This window comes from Tursiops truncatus, chromosome 3 (assembly GCF_011762595.2).
Source record: "Tursiops truncatus isolate mTurTru1 chromosome 3, mTurTru1.mat.Y, whole genome shotgun sequence".
NCBI lineage: Eukaryota > Metazoa > Chordata > Mammalia > Artiodactyla > Delphinidae > Tursiops > Tursiops truncatus.
This window is the reverse complement of record NC_047036.1, coordinates 27,585,848-27,606,110: the sequence shown is the minus strand read 5'-3', so window position 1 is coordinate 27,606,110 and position 20,263 is coordinate 27,585,848. Positions and strand designations below refer to the sequence as shown.

Sequence of the window (20,263 nt, the reverse complement as noted above, 5' to 3'; positions counted from 1 at the left end):
GATATACATCTACTGAAAGATTTTGAGGAATTTTCTTTCACCATCCACAACCCTACAATTATGATTATGCCACCATAACCAGAAAGCATGATATTTTACCATGTAGAGAGAGGGCCAGATGAAAATATACCTTACAGCAATGCGCACACCTTGGTGGTGGTGCATTTTCTCAGCCAAGACTGTAATGAGATCATCAGTGGAAGGATTGATTTAGTCCACTGGGAGCCGCCAGTTGCTCTTTTCTCAGAATTCATATATTCATTCAGCAAGCTGTGGGGAACATCTATGCTGCACCTGGCCCCATGCTAGATGCTCAAGACACAATGGTGACCAGAGCAGACAGGCCTCCAACTTCAGGGCAGTGATAGTTTAATAGAAAGGATGGACAGAATAAATAAAAGTTGTTTCACATTTCAAGTTCTTTTGATGGAAACAAGGAAGGACCTGAGATAAATAACAAGAGGGATAGGTATCCTTTGGAGAAGGTATTCAAGGAAGGCCTCGCAGAGAAGGTAACATTTATGCTAAGTTAAAGGAGGGGCAGTAGCAAGTAATGCGAAGGGTGGAAGAAGGAATATTTGGGACACAAGGACCACAGGACATATTGTTAATCCACGGAGAATCTGGGGGAGAGGGGCTGAGGGGCACAGAGATCAGGCTCCATGCCACCTACTTCGGGTCCCCACCTGAGTGTGGGCAGTGACAAGACAGGCCAGGACTGTCCTTGAGAGACTAGGATGCACAGGCAAGACGAGCTGAAGGGAAACTGATGGCACTAGCATTCTACACAGACTGTAGACAGACCAAGTCTTGGAAGCTCAAGTTACGATTAAGTAAAATCTAACTAGGTGGGGGATGGAGAAGCTTCCAGAATCCAAGAGGTCAGAGAGTGAACCAAAGAAGTCCTCCAGAATAGGCCACGTAAACTCTGGTTTTAGGTGACCCAGGCTCAGCCGTGTTTATCATGATCTTAAGGAAATCAGCAGCCTGCGAGTGAACAGTGCCCTTTACTGAGAGCAGGGTGCAGGGGCCGCTGCGCAAGGTATGGGCACAGGGCAGGGGGCGTGAGGGCGGCCTCTGTAAGGGCTTGCTGCAGGCATGCACTGAGAAAACCCTCGGTGATGGAGGCTATAGAAGGAAGGATGGTGGGCGATGGTGCTGTAGGGGGAAACCTGGCAGTAGGGGCAAGGACAGGGTTGGCCCACTCCCTGAATCAAACCACTGAGCAGTTATTCAGTTTATTTTCCTTATAGAGGCCCTTCCCTTGAAACAAGGTAACCCAACCTGCATTCACACTCAGGGAGAAAATGGGTTTTCGGTAGGATTTTGAGGGACAGTTGGCTGTGGCTTTGCAGAGGGCTCCCCCAACAGCGGTTCCATTTGCCTCAAATGAACACAGGCATCTTAGGGAACATCCACCCACTGAGTGGATGCTGTGCCAGCCTCACCCCAAGCCCACCCCTGCGGCTGTAATCTTCACAACAGCCCCATAGGTAACGGTTACTATCCCAGTTTACAGATGTGACAGCTGAGGCTCAGAATGTTTCTGCAGCTCTCCCAAGGGCTCACTATGAGTGAGTGACAGAACTGGACTTTTCACCCGGTTTTCACCCTTCCACACCTGCATTTTCTGACATTGGGAGGCCCCTCTTGGGGAGCTGCTCAAGTGACTCCCTTTCTGAGGGAAGACAGTTTACTAACCCCTCTTCGTGCCTGGAACTTCGTGATGCTTTGTGAAACCCCTGGGAATCCGGGCGTGGATGGTCTGATGCCAAGGACTCAGGTGTCCCCTTTTCTCTCGCTCTCCATACAGTGCTCCAGAAACTGCAGCGGGGGCTTCCAGATCCGGGAGATTCAGTGTGTGGACCGGGACCACCGCAGCCTGAGGCCATTTCACTGCCAGTTCCTGGCTGGCCCTCCTCCTCCACTGAGCATGAGCTGTAACCTGGAGCCCTGCGAGGAGTGGCAGGTGGAGCCTTGGAGCCAGGTACGGTGCCTAGTACACTATCCGGACAACCTGGCAACCATGAATCTCTGTGTTACTTTGTGAGTCTAGATGTCGGGGAAGACCACATGTGTATCAATCCAGCACCAGGCCTCCACTCAGCCACCTTCCACTGGGTGTGTTACTGAACCAAACTTGGGTCACTTGTCCATACACAGTAAAGCCGATCTACTGACACCAGGTGGTGGTGAAGGTAAGTGCAGCGTTTATTGCAGGCGCCAAGCAAGGAGTCCAGGTAGCTAGTGCTCAAAAGGCCTGAACTCCTCGAAGGCTTTCAGGGAAATGTTTTTAAAGACAGGGTGAGGGAGGGGGGTTGTGATCAGCTGTGGGCATTCTTATGATTGGTTGGTGGTGCGGTAATGGGGAGTCAACAACATCAGCATCACAAACCTTCTGGTTCCAACCCGTCTGAGGTCTACATGCTTGTGGGCACCATACAGTTAACTTCTTCCACCTGGTGGGTGTTTCAGTCTCTGCAAAACAGCTCAAAAGATGTGGCTCAGAATATTATCTATAGTCCTTGAGGAGGAACTAAAGGTCCTTGGCTTTGTTTAATAGCTAAACTATTATTATTTTGTTTTCCTTTCTGAGTTTTCTCACCTCACTGATTAAATTTACTCTTTGGAGATCGAGGAAGGCCTAGGAGGCTAAAGTGTTTCTATAGACAAGAGGCAGGTGGAGAACATGATGGGGTGAGAGGGCGAGGCTGTTCTGGGAAAGCCCCATAGGGTCCTGCTCGGTGACAGGTGGGAAGGCTGGGTAGGTCCAGCAACTTGAAGGCTATGTTGTGTGCTTTAAACTGTGACTGCTCAATGGTTTATTACAACCTAGTCTCAATGGATATACTGGGGAATCGGGGTCCCTCTGGGGAGATGTACATGTACCACTGTGGTCAGAGGCATTTAGGACAGAGCATCACCACATGCCCCTCTTAGGCTTCTGCAGTGGGGCTGGGGGCAATGGTCAGATCCTTTCCACACACAGTATTTAATTTCAGAGTTCCACCTCTCAGTTAAATGCCCAGATCCTCATTTACACAAATAAAAAGAGATGTGTGTGTGTGTGTGTGTGTGTGTGTGTGTCCATCCTGTTTTGTGAGGGCTGAGGCTCTGCTGCGTCTTTGTCCTACTTCAGTACATGGAAACAAATTATTCTTCCTTGGTGAGATATAATGATTTCATTTGCCCATTGGCCTCAGTAGCTTAAAAAAAAAAAAGAATACTCCCAGCTGTACCCATGTATGGTGGAAAGAAGAGGGAAAGAAAGAATGCAGCACGTTTTGAGTGTGTCCATACACTGGACACTTTACCTACAATACTTGTTTTAATTATCACAACAACCTGGATGTTAGGCCTTATTAATTCCACTTTATAGGTGAAGAAATTGAGACTCAGAGGTTAAGAAGCGTACATGAGGTCATACAACTAGAAAATAAATGGTGGAGTATTAAATTCAAGCTTAAGGCTGACTCTGATGCCTGTACTCTTTCTACTGTAGAATTTAGTCCAGTGGACATGGAGCAAAGAGCGAACTGAGGAGAAAGAGTGAGTCGATAAGTATTTGGGGGGAAACTTACCACATGCCAAGGAAGGGAAGATAAAGAACCACAAGTGTAGGATACAGAATTAGTGTTCAACCCTGGAAGACTGAGCCCCCTCAAGCTTCTTACTGTCTGCTGGGTCAAGCAGCCATGTTGATTCCTGAGGCCCTGGTTCAATACCTGGTGTTTTCTGGGGCAAAAACCACCACTGTCCCCTCTTCTGCTTCCTTCCCTGTCCAGCTCTGGAGGACATAAAGTACCTGCTACTCCCATGCTTTGAATTTAGGCCTCCATGTCTGCTGGGCCTGGTGACAGCTTCCAGAATCCTGGCATTTGCAGAGGCGCTTAGATTGCCTTGTCAGAGAAATTGCATTTGCAAGTTATCCAAGATGAGCAATCATATATGCTCTCTGGTTGTGAAAAAGATGTATTCTATATGCTTCCTCAGTAGCTTCTGGGAGCCCAATCATGAGCCTGTTTCCTGAAGGCCTCCCAACGTCCTCCTTTCTAAATTGCTCTGTTCTGAGCAAACCACAAAGTTGGAAGGCTTCCCTCTGAAGGAGCAGTAAAGACAGAAAATGCTGAAGTTGGTTGAACATTTCCCTGGGAATGTTGAGGGACTATTAGAGACTGGGCACCTTTAGGTGCTTTCCCTGAGCCATCATGATGATGCTCTGTCTGTACATACTATCTAACAGATGGCTTCGTGGGAATGTTCTGGGGCCTTGCGGTGAATGTCAGCCAGCCCAGACTACTTGCAATGGAAGATGCATTTCAACTGTAGAGATGTCTCCACTGGTTCTCAAACTTTAGAAAACTTTAGCATGTTTCAGCATCACCTGGAGGGTTTGTCAGCACACAGATGTCTGGACCTCACGCCCACAGTGTCCAGTTCAGAGGTCTGGGGTAGGGCCTGAAGTTTTGCATTTCTAACAAGTACCCAGAGATGCTGAAGTTGCTGCTTTGGGGACCACACTTTAAGAACCACTAGTTTATACCTTCTTTATCCACCCTTTCCTGGAGGTTACTTGGCCAGGTGGCCCTGGATCTATATGCACAAATGTAGGTATGCAACAGGATCCCAAGTGTGGAATTTCTCTCCTTCCCTCCTCATATAGGGTTAAAAACAGTGAATAAGTGGGAAAAGATCCATGTTGGAATACTGTGAAAGCAATAGATTAGTTCTTTTATTGAGCAGAAAATGTTAATTGTATATAATTTCCCTCTTTTCTATGGTTACCATCACACATACAGTGCCTGTAGTGATAGGCATGATATTGACAATCATAATTGTTTTGTTGTTGTTACCATGTCATAATTAAGATTTTTCAAAGTACTAAGATCTTTCAAAGTACTTTTCAAGTACTCAAAAGCATTCTTCAAAGATTCTTGGTGAATTATTTACCTTCCTCTTAGAAACCTCAGGAAAATGAGACAATACAACTTAGAAAATTATTCTGGTGAGCAAAAACTTGACATGTTTTAGAATTATATCCCTTCAGGAATCCAACTTGTCATCTCGAATTTATTTTGTAAGCATTACAGCCAGTTCATCAGACCCTTAGAAAACCTATAACATCACTATTCCAAAGATGGACAAATTTAATTCTAAAGCTTTATATAGTGGGGAAAGAAGGCTGAATCCTGTTTTAATAGATGAACAAAATTGCATTGTAAAAGTATGCGCTCCATTAGGGCTGTCAGAACTAATCAGAATAAAAACATCTACATTTTACATTTTGGTTTCTAGACCAGAATTCCTTCCATTTGACATACTGAACTATTTAGCATCTTCTGATTTTTTTCCCCTCCTCTTATCCCCAGAATTTCCTTTATCAGTCTCCTTTCTTTAAGTCTTGTTTCGCCGCTGTTTTTGTTTCTGTTATTGCTTTTTGGCTTCAACAACAAAAATATTTCTTTCTCACAGTTCTAGAGGCTAAAAGTCTGAGATCAAGGTGTTGGCAGGATTGGTTTCTTCAGAGGCCTGACTCCTTGGTTTGTAGATGGCTGTCTTCTCCTTTGTCTTCTGTCGTTTTCCCTCCATGTGTGTCTGTGTCCTAATCTCCTCTTCCTATAAGTACACCAGTCATAATGGGTTAGGGCCATTATGAAAAGTATGCAAGTAAAATGACATCATTTTACTTTCATTACCTGTTTAAAGACTCTTCCTCCAAATACATCACATTTTGAGGTACTGGGGGGTTAGGACTTCAAAATACAAATTTTGGGGGAACACAATTTAACCCATAACAAGCATAGCAAAGATACTAGCAGGGTATGTATCTTGGCAGTGTGAAAGGTTGAATTTTGTTGTTGTTGTAGTGGCGGTTGTTTATTTAATGTGTTCTTAATAATCCACCCTAAATTCAGGTCTTGATGACTCTTTTTTTAACTTAAATTTAGTTGACATACAATAATATGTAAATTTCAAGTGTACTATATGATGCTTTGACATTTGCATACATTATGAAATGATCATCACACTCTAGTAACCATCTGTCCCCATAATAAGTTATTTCAATATTATTGATTATATTCCTTATGTTGTATATTACATCCCTATAACGTATTTATTATACATCAGGAGGTTTGTACCTCTTAATCCCCTTCACCTATTTTCCCCCCTACCCCACACCTCTACCTTCTGTCAAACACCAGAATTTGTTCTCTGTATCTATGTGTCTCTTTTCATTTTGTTTTGTCTGTTTGTTTTGTTTTTACATTCCACATGTAAGTGAGATCATGCGGTATTTGTCTTTCTTTGTCTGACTTATTTCACTTCTAGATCCATCCATGTTGTCCTAGGTGGCAAGATTTTATTTTTTATGGCTGAGTAGTATTCCATTTTGTGTGTGTGTGTACACGTACACACCACGTCTTCTTTATCCATTCATCAATGGACACTTACATTGCTTCCATACCTTCTGTTATAAATAATGTTGCAGTGAACATTGAGGTGCATATATCTCTTTGAATTGGTGTTTGTTTTCTTCAGGAAATACCCAAGCGTGAAATTGCTGGATCATATGGCAGTTCTATTTTTAATTCTTGGAGGAACCTCTATACAGTTTTCCATAATGACTACCCCAATTTAAATTCCCACCAACAAGGCACAGGGGTTCCCTTTTCTCCACATCCTGGCCAAGATTTGTTATTTGTTGTTTTTTTTGATGCTAGCCATTCTGCCAGCTGTGAGGTGATAACTCATTGTGGTTTTGATTTGTATTTCCCTGATGATTATTGATGCTGAGCATCTTTTCACATTGCTGTTTGCCATCTGTCTGTCTTCTTTGGAAAAATTTCTATTTGGGTCCTCTGCCCATTTTTTAATCAGGCTGTATGTTTTTTGATGTTGACTTGTATGAGTTCTTTGTATATTTTTTATATTAGCCCCTTATCAAATATATTGTTTGCAAATAGCTTCTCCCATTCAGTAGGCAGCCTTTTCATTTTGTTGATATTTTACTTCACTGTGCAAAAGCTTTTTAGTTTGATGTAGTCTCATTTGTTTATTTTTGCTTTTCTTTCTGTTGCCTGAAGAGACAGATAAATATATATATATATATATGTCAAAGAATATATATATATATAAATATATATAATATATATAAATATATATATAAATATATATATAATATATATATAATATAATATATATATAATATATATATTATATATAAATAATATATATAAATAATAAAATAAATAATAAATAAAATAAATATATATATAAATATATATATATAAATAAAATAAATATATAAATAAATAATAAATAATATATATATAATATATATAAATATATATATATAAATAAATATATATATATATAAATATATATATATATGTCAAAGAATGTATCTACAGCCTATGTTTTCTTCAAGAAGTTTTATAGTTTCAGGTCTTACATTTAAATTTTAAATCCATTTTGAGTTTATTTTTGTATATGGTGTGAAAAAGTAGTCCAGTTTTTCCAACACCTTTTATTGAAGAGGCTGTCTAGTCCCCATTGTATATTCTTGCCACCTTTGTCATAGATTAGTTGACCATATAAGTATGGGTTTATTTCTGGACTCTCTATCCTGTTACATAGAACTATGTGTCTGTTTTTGTGCCAGTACCATACTGTTTTGATTACCATAGCCTTGTAGTATAGTTGGAAATCAGGGCATGTGACACCTCCACCTTTCTTCTTTCTCAGGATTGTTTTGCCTATTCGAGGTCTTTTGTGTTTCCATACAAATTTAAGAATTATTTGTTCTAGTTCTGTGAAAAACGTCATTGGTATTTTGATAGGGATTGCACGGAATCTGTAGATTTCCTTGGATAGTATAGTCATTTTAACTATATTAATTCTTCCAACCCATGAGCATGGTGTATCTTTCCAGTTGTTTGTGTCATCTTCAGTTGCTTTCATCAGTGTCTTATAGTTTTCCAAGTACAAGTCTTTTACTTCCTTGGTTAGATTTATTCCTTGGTATTTTATTCTTTTTGATATAGCTGTAAATTGGATTGTTCCTTAATTTCTTTTCCTGCTAGTTCATTTTTAGTTACAGAAATGCAACAGATTTCTGTATATTTATTTTATATCCTGCAACTTTATCAAATTCATTGATGAGCTTTAGTAGTTTTTTGGTGGCATCTTTAGGATTTTCTATGTATAGTATCATGTCATCTGCAAACAGTGACAGTTTTACTTCTTCCTTTCCAATATGGATTCCTCTTATTTTCTTGTCTGATTGTTGTGGCTAGGACTTCCAATACTATGTTGAATAAAAGTGACAAGAGTGGGCATCCTTGTCTTATACCTGATCTTAGGGGAAATGGTTACAGCTTTTTACTGTTGAGTATGATGTTCGCTATAGGTTTGTCATGTACGGCCTTTATTATGTTGAGGTATGTTCCCTGTACCCACTTTGTTGACAGTTTTTATTATAAATGGATGTTGAATTTTGTGAAAAGCCTTTTCTGCATCTATTGATGTGATCATGATTATTTTTATTCAGTTTGTTAATGTGGTGTATCACATTGATTTTGAATCAAAAACAATCCTTTTATCCCTGGGATAAATCCCACTTGATCATGGTGTATGATCCTTTTAATGTATCATTAGATATTTTTTTCTAATATTTTGGGGGGAATTTTTGCATCTGTGTTGATCAGTGATATTGGTTTGTAATTTTCTTTTTTTATTTAACTTCTTTATTGGAGTATAATTGCTTTACAATGGTGTGTTAGTTTCTGCTGTATAACAAAGTGAATCAACTATACATATACATATATCCCCATATCTCCTCCCTCTTGCGTCTCCCTCCCACCCTTCCTATCCCACCCCCCTTGGTGGTCACAAAGCACCGAGCTGATCTCCCTGTGCTATGCAGCTGCTTCTTACTAGCTATCTATTTTACATTTGGTAGTATTTATAAGTCCATGCCAGTCTCTCACATCATCCCAGCTTACCCTTCTTCCTCCACGTGTCCTCAAGTCCATTCTCTATGTCTGCATCTTTATTCCTGTCCTGACCCTAGGTTCTTTAGAACCTTTTTTTTAAATTTAGATTCCATATATATATGTTAGCATATGGTATTTGTTTTTCTCTTTCTGACTTACTTCACTCTGTATGACAGACTCTAGGTCCATCCACCTCACTACAAATAACTCAATTTCGTTTCTTTTTATGGCTGAGTAATATTCCATTGTGTATATGTGCCACATCTTCTTTATCCATTCATCTGTCGATGGACACTTAGGTTGCTTCCATATCTTGGCTATTGTAAAGAGAGCTGCAAGGAACATTGTGGTACATGACTCTTTTTGAATTATGGTTTTCTCAGGGTATATACCCAGTAGTGGGATTGCTGGGTCGTATGATAGTTCGATTTTTAGTTTTTTAAAGAACCTCCATACTGTTCTCCATAGTGCTGTATCAATTTACATTCCCACCAACAGTGCAAGAGGGTTCCCTTTTCTCCACATCCTCTCAAGCATTTACTGTTTGTAGATTTTTTGATGATGGCCATTCTGACTAGTGTGAGGTGATACCTCATTGTAGTTTTGATTTGCATTTCTCAGAGGTCTCTTAAACTATCCTCATATTTAAAAATTCTTTCCTTTTTCTGTTCAGCTTGGGTGATTTCCACTCCTCTTCCAGTTTGCTGCTATGTTCCTCTGTATCATCTACTGTTGATTCTTTCTAATGTACTTCATATCTCAGTTATTGTATTCTTTATCTCTGTCTTGTCCTTCTTTATATTTTCTAACTCTTTGTTGAAATTCTCACCTTATTCATTAATTCTTCTTCTGAGTTTGTTGAGCATTTTTATGATCTTTACCCTTGAACTCTTTATGAGGTAGATTTGCTTACCTCCACTTCATTTAGTTCTTTTTCTGAGATTTTGTTTTGTTCCTTAATTTGGAACATATTCCTCTGACTCCTCATTTTGCCTAATTCTCTGTGTTTATTTCTATGTATTAGGTAGGTTGGTTACATTTCCCAATCTTACAGAAGTGGCCTTATGTACGATATGTCCAGTGGGGCAACAGCACACTCACCTCTGGTCACTAGAGCTGTGTGCTCTAGGGGTGCCCCCTATGTGGGCTGCATGGGCCCTTCTATTGTGGTGGGACCAACTACTGTAGGAGCTCTGGTAGGTGGGCTTTTTCCTGATCTGGTTGATTCCTAGGCCCTGCCTCATCTGGTTGCTGCTGGCATGCTGATGGGAAGGGCCAGCTCATAACATGGCTAGCTGCATGGCCTGGTGATCTTGGAGCTACTGTTGGCCCACTGGTGGGTGAGGCAAGGTTCCAGTGCAGGTGGCAGTGGGCCCTGTGGGGTCCGTGTCTGGAGCTTACCTGCTGGTGGAAGGGCTAAGTCCTGGGGCTTGTTTCACCTTTGTCATTTGAAATGACAGAGTGGTCATTGTAAGGAACCTGGCACAAATGTTCCAGATTCCAATAGAGATACTCATATTCTTAATAACATTGTACACAGCAAAAATAATAGTAAAAGCATTTAAAGAAAATATAATTCTATTGAGTTTTTCTGTCTTTTCTTGAGTTCTTTATTTAAAAATTAATAATAGCTGTTTTGGAAATGTAAATTCTTTATTCTAGCATACTTTGATGAAAAACATCTAAATACACATGATTGTGAATTCAGACAGACACTAGGAACATGTTTTGGTGATTAGACGAAGCTACCTAGATTTGGAGTTAATATAGCTGGGCCTAACTGTTGCTACCAACTTTGTGATGTACTGCAATAAGCTAGGCCTTATCTCAAGTAATGCTGAACCAGTGATTACCAAACTGAGTTTTTAATCCCCACTTGAAATATTCAGTAATCATGAATATTTGTTCAGTAATCATGGGAATTTCTGCTCTAAAGATAGGTTATATTTTATACTATATACATGTATATCTTTGTAACTTAATAATATGTCATAGAAAAAAAATGCTTGTTCCAGACTTACCTGGAAACATTCATTTTTTAATTTCCAAACTGAAAAAGGAAAAATGAACCCTCTTACTAAATAATTAGTGGGGAATGGGTTGACATACAAGGTGTGGAACTAGAGATGAACTGTCAAGTATTTTTTCTAAATAAAGTAAACATTTATTCAGCATCTACTGAATATTCACATCTGCCAGGTGCAGTGTCAGGCACTGAAGATACAGTGAAAAAAGGCACGTCCCTACCCTTTATCTCTGAAAATGACACCATGTGATTTTTACCTGACTTTGTCCCTGTTGTGGACCAGTGTTCCAGGTCATGTGGAGGCGGAATTCAGAAGAGAGGAGTGACTTGTCCAGGAGGGCTGTGTGACTGGACGAAAAGACCCACATCCATTGCACCCTGCAATGGGCACCCTTGCTGTCACTGGGCCACTGGGAACTGGGACCTGGTAAGAGTCAGTTATAATCTCTTTCATTTATTTTTTTAAAATAGCATTTGTTTCCTTTTGATTTTAAAAGTCATATATAATCCCTGTAAATGTTCAATGTATACATTGATTTAAAGTGTGTTTCTATATATTTCAGTTCTGTATTTTACTTTTCTGCTCTCTAATACGTCTAAGTCTGCTAAAACTTGACCCATGGCTGACATGGTGGTCAGTGTTAACTATCCTGAGTTCAGAAGAGAAAAAGATCAAATACTTTCAAAAGAGAAAAAATCAAATACCGAAAACTAGCCCAAAGGCACAAAGCCTAAGGAAAAGTGATTTGGGGTCCTAACATCTTGGATCCTCTGGCTTTTTGCAGAGCAAATAGGAGTTGCATGTGCCCTGAAGCTTGAGGCTTAGCATGATTTAGTGAATTTCAGGTCTCTTGTCAACCTGCAGGTTATCAGTTTGCTAGATGGCCAGCATGTTTGATGGAAGGACAAATGAAATAGTTAAATTGTAAATGAGAGAAAGATTTATGATTCTTACAAAGTTTATTGTAGAAATAAGACTATCAGTGACACTGAAAATAAAAAAATTCTTCCACAGACAGATTCTTCCATCACTCTGACTTATTGTATCCTAGGTTCTCTAGAAAATAAAGCTGAGGCAAAATCTAATACTTTATAAGGAAATACAATGTCAGGGAATCAGGAGTGACAGAAAAGAGGAAGGAGGCAGGGAAGGAGGAGAATCAAGTATGAGGTGGGGCATTACCAGGCTGACCATTTTTCCTAACTGACCACTGCTTGGTGTCAAGAGCAACTGATTGCCTGCTCTCGAAAGAAGGTCTTTTAAAAGCTGTTTGAACTACTGTCTCTTGGAGCAGTTTGTCCAGAGGCAGGAAGAGAGGAGATTATCTACCGGCTCCTATCTCCCAGGATTGTGTAAAAACTCTCCCCTTAGATGGGTAGCACCCCCCATTGTCCTGGGTTATTTATGTGTGGGCAGGTCCCACTGTGTCTCACATCTCATTGACAACAAGAAAATCCATTGTCAGGGTAAGAGGCACACAGCAAGGGCATGCATGAAGTGCAGGCCAATGAGTTGTGCTTCCATGAATCTGGTTCCCACCTCAGCTGGGGCCCATCAAAGGCCAACATCTGGGAGACAGGTGAGCCAAGAGAATCTGATATACTAACCCCGCAACTATTCATATTTTTTTAAGTAACTTGTTCTTGTGTAAGTATATTTTGATGGTTATAATTATAACAGAGGCTAATGCAGTATTTTACCAAACATAATCCCAAGATATTTTTAGGTTGCTATGTTCTTAGCAGTTGTCGTTGTTATAGTTGTGTAGTTATACCTGCAGAGCCATGATCAATTTGAATGCTAGCAGGTACTTTTTTTTTTTTTTTTTGATTTATTTTTGGCTGCCTTGGGTCTTTGTTGCTGTGTGCGGGCTTTCTCTAGTTGCGGCTAGAGGGGGCTACTCTTCATTGTGGTGCGTGGGCTTCTCATTGTGGTGGCTTCTCTTGTGGAGCACAGGCTCTAGGTGCGCAGGCTTCAGTAGCTGTGGCACGCGGGCTCAGTAGTTGTGGCTCACAGGCTCTAGAGCGCAGACTCAATAGTTGTGGCGCACGGGCTTAGTTGCTCTACGGCATGTGAGATCTTCCCGGACCAGGGCTCGAACCCCTGTCCCCTGTATTAGCAGACGGATTCTTAACCACTGCACCACCAGGGAAAGTCCTGTGGCATGTACTCTTAGAAAAGGCTCCTGCTGGTGCATCCAACTCAAGGTTGTATTGGTCTCTTCCCACTCAAATCCAGGAAGAACAAGATGACTTGTTATTGCTAAAGGACCATTGTACATTAATCAGTTAGCCTGCAACAAATAAAAATACATATTTTACTATTTTTATAGCTTAAAAAATGTCTAGTAGACAATGAAGAATGACATCAACCATTCCCTTAGACAGAACCCATAGTATTTTCTATGAATGCCCTATATTAATTGGCATCTAATGCTGATTCACGATGAATTGGCAAAGGAGATTCTGGTGTCTGGGCAAGCTTCTGGCTATGCATTCTACTAAGCTGTCTGCCAGGTCCAGGACCAGTTTTCACCCTACCCCCATGGGTCATGTGAACAACAATGTCATACAGTTGTATTATTTTTCATATGAAGAAAATTTAATTTATATTTAGGCATCTTACAATATCTCCCTTGGAAATATACATTATTTCCTATTTTTTGGAGGTTCAGTTATTTCTAATACCAATTTTCCTCATCCATCTTTGATTTCACAACCTGAAAAATTGTCCTCAACAGATAAAGATGTGTTTCAGGATTAGGCTTTTCATAAATACCCTGGAGCCCTGTGTAACAATTATAAGCATCACTAATCAAATCAAATGTGACCATCAGAAAAGAAAATTTGATACACTATGAACTGTCATGAGAATGCTATAAATTTGGGCCCATCCAGGGGAACAAAATCCTATAGATTAAAAACTACAGATAAACATTTTTAAGTGTCACTGTCAACTTCCCAAGGCTCTAGTACCTTATCATTCATTGTAAAGGAAATTTGGATAATGCAGTTTTCTTTCTGGCAAGAATGATGATGATACCCCAGTAAATATGACAGTAGTAATGATGTGTGAAACATAAGCTCTCAGGGTACACACTGAGAAGAGGAAATTGTCAAAAATGTTCCCATTTTCCTGTAAGAATGCAGGCTGCTCCTCATTTTGACATTTAGGTAATGTCAGTGTTAGGTAACACTGAGGTTGTAAATTGTGAAGTTTTGTGTGGTTGTTCTTTAGCCAGATTCCAGTGCATTTCTTTGGTTATAATCATCTGTGTGAAGTTAGAATAGAAAGTATTAAAATCAGTGAGAAACTTAAAATCCATAAAGTATCTGACCCAGTAACTCTACCTTTAATAATTTAACCCACAGATATACCACCAGATGTAATCCTAGATGACTATAAAGAATGTTCATTGCCACCTTGTTATAATAGCAATTCCTGAAAATAATCTAAATGTCCATTGATGGAGGAACTGGTTAATTTATTAATTTATTATAGTACTGCCCTTTTAAGAATGAGGTAGACATGTATTTCTGAGATGTAAAAATTTCCAACAGCAGAAGTACAGAATTTCCTTAGAGGTAGGTAGAAGTAGCAGTCTCTTGGAGGTGGAGATGAGTTAAAGTTTCCTTGGAAGAGCCATGTACGACTAATTCATCAGTTGTGCATATCAGAGAATAGGGGGCAATGGAGGTGGCTCCACCTACCAAGCCAGCCTTTAGGATTGTCCTTGACCTCTTTACCTATTATTAAGAGAAAAGGAGAAGTTACCAGAGTTCAAGTAAGACATATGGATGGGTCAAATATATACATTTGCCTCTGTTCCCCAAACTCCATTAAACAGCCAGAAAAAGAAAAAAAAAAAACTGCTAAAAGTGGCACAAACCCACAAAGAAAGAGAAGAGGACAGGAGACAACAGCAAAGTGATGGGGTCAGTACACTTTTGGAAGATAGAAGTAAGTAGCCAGCTGTGTCCTGGGTTTAAGAGGTGGCTTTACCTTCTAATGTGAAACTGACTGTGCCTTAGCATCACCCTGGGGCAGCTGGTGGTGTCCAGGAGAATGAATGTCTGCTCCAGATTTAGATGCCTACTTGGGCTTTTATTTGGTTTGGGGTATTCCTGTCTTCTGCTCTGCAAGTTGGGGGAGCAAAGCTAGTGTCCCAGGAGACTTGTGCCACGGCTTGTTTGCAGTTTACACAAACTTGTTCACATCAAAGCTCCAAGTAGAATCTGATTGGCAAACTCCAGCTGCAGCATATGGAACTTCTAGATGTTCACTACCTTGAATGGGTGTCAGTGCCACTGAACCATGGGGGAGAGGAGTCGAGGGGCGGAGCCACGCTCTCCCTCTTCCTGGGAGAGCAATGGTCTAAGTCAAGGGCCGGTGAGCTTGAGGCCTTCCTCTCCTCACTCCTGCAGGAAGGGGGCAGTTAGGACCCCTCTTAAGCAGTCTTCTATTTCTTACCACTAAATTGGTTTCTTTTTTCATCCAAAAGTTGGAACTCCCCCAAATATGCTGTAGAAGCCAAATCTGAATTCTGAGATTTTGAAATATCTTAAACCATGAGAGAAGGTCTAGTTCTGTCCCATCTCTGATCAGCAGGCCCTCTGTCCCTTCCTCTCCTCTGAGTCAGACAGCTCTAGCAAGCAAGGTTACTTGGCTAGTTCCTAATGCACTGATGGGAGCCATCCCATTAAGGACGACCTCTACTCGAAACATGACCCTCTGGACATCAGATGCCTCATTTAGCAGGAAAAGGCATTGATTGGATACATCTATGTGACTGCGGGCATTTGTGGCTGTAGAGTCCTTGACCATAATGTTATATGTAATGGAAACTATCTTATAAGCCTGAAAAAATAAAGTTTTTATTTTCTAAAAAACAAAGTAGATACCCAAACTTACAATTGACTTAGTAGCATGTCAGAGAAAGCTAAAAACTGTCTATAGCAGAGATTTCCAGGTACATCTGAAGGCAGAGGTGAGGGTAAAGGGAAATGGGAGTTGGTTGAAAGTTTGTAAGAGAAGCAGTTGGATCTTTAGAAATTTTCCTACATCCCAACCATAGCCTGGAGGTCTTCTCTCTGATACCTTGGAATCAGGCATAGTTGATCAGGGCAAAAGGATTAATTATCTCACCAGTGATTCAGTGATGAAAATACAGTAAATAGTGTGATATCCCCCTCCCCTACTGAGCTCCACAACGGCAGGGGACCAGCTTAGCCTCAAGAGGAAAAAAACTACATAAGAGACCTCTTCCTGCTCACCTTCTATAAAGCCATGTCTCAACAACTGCCACCCATGGAACATCCAGTCAGCTCATTGGTGCCTCATCTTAAATATACATAGATAGCGTAGGATTTCTGGACATTTGAGAAAACCTATCACACCAAGAACAAAATAACAGAATGAACAGAACAAAAGGAATGCCAAGGAATAGAGATCATGAAAGAACTCCTCATAAAAAATATATAATTAGTCTCTTTAGGGAAATAAGAGACTATATCCATGAGCTAGCTTCTTATCAAAGGTATATAAAAAGCATATAAGGAGAATTTAGAAATTTTTAGAATAGCAAAGGTGAAAATTCAAACATGAGACTGTGAAAATAATGTGAAGAAATCTCTCAAGAAAATGAGGACAAAGACAAAATGAGATAAAAGATAAGGAAATTAGAGGATCAGGCCAGCAGGCACAACATCAAAACAATAAGATTTCAGAAAGGGAGGATGGATGGGATTGACATGTATACACGGATGTATATAAAATTGATGATTAATAAGAACCTGCTGTATAAAAAAATAAACTAAAATTCAAAAATTAAAAAAAAGGGAGGATGGAGAGGGAATGGAAGTGAGGAAATTATCAAAGAATTAATACAAGAAAAATTTTCCAAAACTGAAGGACATGTGTCTCCATGTCCTTCATTAAATGCTATGAAAAAAGGAAAAACGTCAGAGGAGAGGAATATCTGATTCTACAACACCCAAAAACAAATTTTATTTTACATGGTTGTTCCAAGAATTGAACTCAAGGATATTGCCTATGTACTTACAGTGCCTGACATGTATTAATAGTAAGTGCAAGAAAATTATTAAAGGACTTCCCTGGTGGCACAGTGGTTAAGAATCTGCCTGCCAATGCAGGGACACGGGTTCGAGCCCTGGTCCAGGAAAAGCCCACATGCCACGGAGCCACTAAGCCTGTGCACCACAACTACTGGGCCTGCACTCTACAGCCCATGAGTCACAACTACTGAGCCCATGCACCACAACTACTGAAGCCTGCATGCCTAGAGCCCATGCTCCACATCAAGAGAAGCCACTGCAATGAGAAGCACGCACACCGCAGCAAAGAGTAGCCCCTGCTCACCGCAACTAGAGAAAGCCTGCGTGCAGCAAAGACCCAATGCAGCCAAAACTAAATAAATAAATAAATTTATTTTTTTTTAAAAAAAGAAAATTATTCAATTGAGATGCTTGCATTAGTTTGTACCAGTTTTAAATCATCAAATGGTTTCTTTATTTGATCTATGTTGGTTGAGTGATAGCACTAACAGAGTCCAGTCTTCATGTTTCTATTTTATAGCTTCTCACAGAGAGTCTTTGCTGATCATCTGCTGAGCCCTGGGAATCAACCTTTCCACACAGGCCAGTTTAAGCTGAAGAGAAGCATCCAGGACTGAAAGAGCATAGTACAGAGTTCAATGTAGGGTGCAAACAATTCAGTTGCTCAGCAATCTTAGCTTAGAGCTAAGCCCCAACTAAGCCCCATCCCTACTTTGGGTGCTCAGTTCTGCACAAAGATCCCTTATTTTTATTGGATACAAAGAAGTGGAACTGAGCATTAAGAGAGTTACCTTGTCTCTAAAACCCCAAACTCACAGCATTACCACAATTAACAAAACCCAAATCAGTAACCATGCTTCCTGCTTAATCCTCTAATTTAATACAACACAAATTCATGCATCTTCTCCATCACAAGTTATTTAAATTAGCTAATAAATGCACAGGCAGTGACCTCTCTGCTTATTTTTGTGCTTGGCTTGGAATTAGCTCTTCCATCTTGTTTGTTTGTTTTGTATTTTTAATTTAATTTTTATTTTATATTGGAGTATAATTGATTTACAATGTTGTGTTTCCAGTGTCCAGCAAAGTGATTCATTTATACATACACATATATCCATTCTTTTTCAGATTATTTTCCCATATAGGTTATTACAGAATATTGGGTACAGTTCCCTGTGGGTCCTTGTTGACTATCTATTTTATATATAGTAGCGTGTATATGTTACTCCCAAGCTCCTAATTTATCCCTCCCCCCAACCTTTCCCCTTTGGTAACCATAATTTTGTTTTCAAAGTCTGTGAGTCTGTTTCTGTTTTGTAAATAAGTTCATTTGTATCACTTTTTTAGATTCCACATGTGATATCATGATATTTGTCTTTCTCTTTCTGACTTACTTCACTTAGTAGGATAATCTCTAGGTCCATCCATGTGGCATTATTTCATTATTTTTATGGCTTAGTAATATTCCATTGTATATATGTACCATATCTTTTTTTAAATCTTTTTTTTAATTGGGGGCATAGCTGTTTTACAGTGTTGTGTTAGTTTCTACGGTACAGCAAGTGGAGTTCCCTGTGCTATACAGCAGGTTCTCATTAGTTATCTATTTTATACATATTAGTGTATATATGTCAATCCCAATCTCCCAGTTGTCCCCACCTGCCCTTTCCCCCCTTGGTGTCCGTATGTTTGTTCTCTACATCTGTGTCTCTATTTCTGCCTTGCAAACCAGTTTGTACCATTTTTCTAGATTCCACATATATGCATTAATATTTGTTTTTCTCTTTCTGACTTAATTCACTGTGTATGACAGTCTCTAGGTCCAACCATGTCTCTACAAATGACCCAATTTCATTCCTTTTTATGACTGAGTAATATTCCATCATATATATGTACCACATCTTCTTTATCCATTCGTCTGTTGATGGACATTTAGGTTGCTTCCATGACCTGGCTATTGTAAATAGTGCTGCAGTGAACACTGGGGTTCATGTGTCTGTTTGAATTATGGTTTTCTCAGGGTATATGCCCAGTAGTGGGATTGCTGGGTCATATGGTAGTTCTATGTGTAGTTTTTTAAGGAACCTCCATACTGTTCTCCATAGTGGCCATATCAATTTACATTCCCACCAATAGTGCAAGAGAGTTCCCTTTTCTCCACACCCTCTCCAGCATTTATTGTTTATAGATTTTTTGATCATGGCCATTCTGACTGGTATGAGGTGATACCTCACTGTAGTTTTGATTTGCATTTCTCTAATAATTAGTGATGTTGAGCATCTTTTCATGTACTTTTTGGGGCCATCTGTATGTCTTTGTTGAAGAAATGTCTATTTAGATCTTCGGCCCATTTTTTGCTTGGGGTTGTTTGTTGTTTTGATATTGAGCTGCATGAGCTGTTTGTATATTTTGGAGATTAATCCCTTGTCAGTTGCATTGTTTGCAAATTATTTTTTCCCATTCTGTGTGTTGTCTTTTGTGTATGGTTTCCTTTGCTGTGCAAAAGCTTTTAAGTTTGATTAGGTACGATTTGTTTATTTTTGTCTTTATCTTCATTACTCTAGGAGGTAGATACACAAAGATATTGCAGGGATTTATGTCAAAGTGTGTTCTGCCCATGTTTTCCTCTAAGAGTTTTATAGTATCCAGTCTCACATCTAAGTCTTCAATCTATTTCGAGTTTTTGTGCAAGGTGTTATGGTGTATTCTAATTTCATTCTTTTATATGTAACTGTCCAGTTTTCCCAGCACCACTTATTGAAGAGGCTGTCTTTTCTCCATTGTATATTCTTGCCTGTAACAACCTCGTTTAACAGAGGAAGAAAACGAGAGGTTGAATGAGATCCAGGACAATGTGTAGTGAGTGAAAAAGCCCAAGTCTCCTGAATTCTGGTCCAGTACCTCCAGTACCCTTTATCATATTCTGGCTTGATTAACTTCACTTGTTCTTCCTTCTGTCCTCTGTTGCACACTTTTATTTACTCAGGATCAGTTGAGTAGCTATTTTCTTACTTTTCTCTTGTCCATATCCATGGAAAATTTGATGTGAATTCACTGAATAAAATTACCTTTAGGTTTAATGAGAGTAATCTCTGACGTTATAAAACAGACATAAAGTTCCATGCTGATCGCCTTGCTCTAGGCTTTATGAAGAGTAGAGTAAAAT

General features: G+C 39.7%; 1 protein-coding gene across 1 annotated transcript in view; it reads left to right on the top strand.

The window, feature by feature from the left end:
* The window catches only part of ADAMTS12 (ADAM metallopeptidase with thrombospondin type 1 motif 12), a 374,445-nt gene that overhangs the window by 329,651 nt on the left and 24,531 nt on the right, over positions 1 to 20,263 (top strand). The window contains exons 20-21 of the mRNA XM_033852779.2: positions 1,814 to 1,987; positions 11,306 to 11,449. Coding sequence (XP_033708670.1) covers positions 1,814 to 1,987; positions 11,306 to 11,449 — 318 coding nt within the window. The remainder of the gene's footprint in view (positions 1 to 1,813; positions 1,988 to 11,305; positions 11,450 to 20,263) is intronic.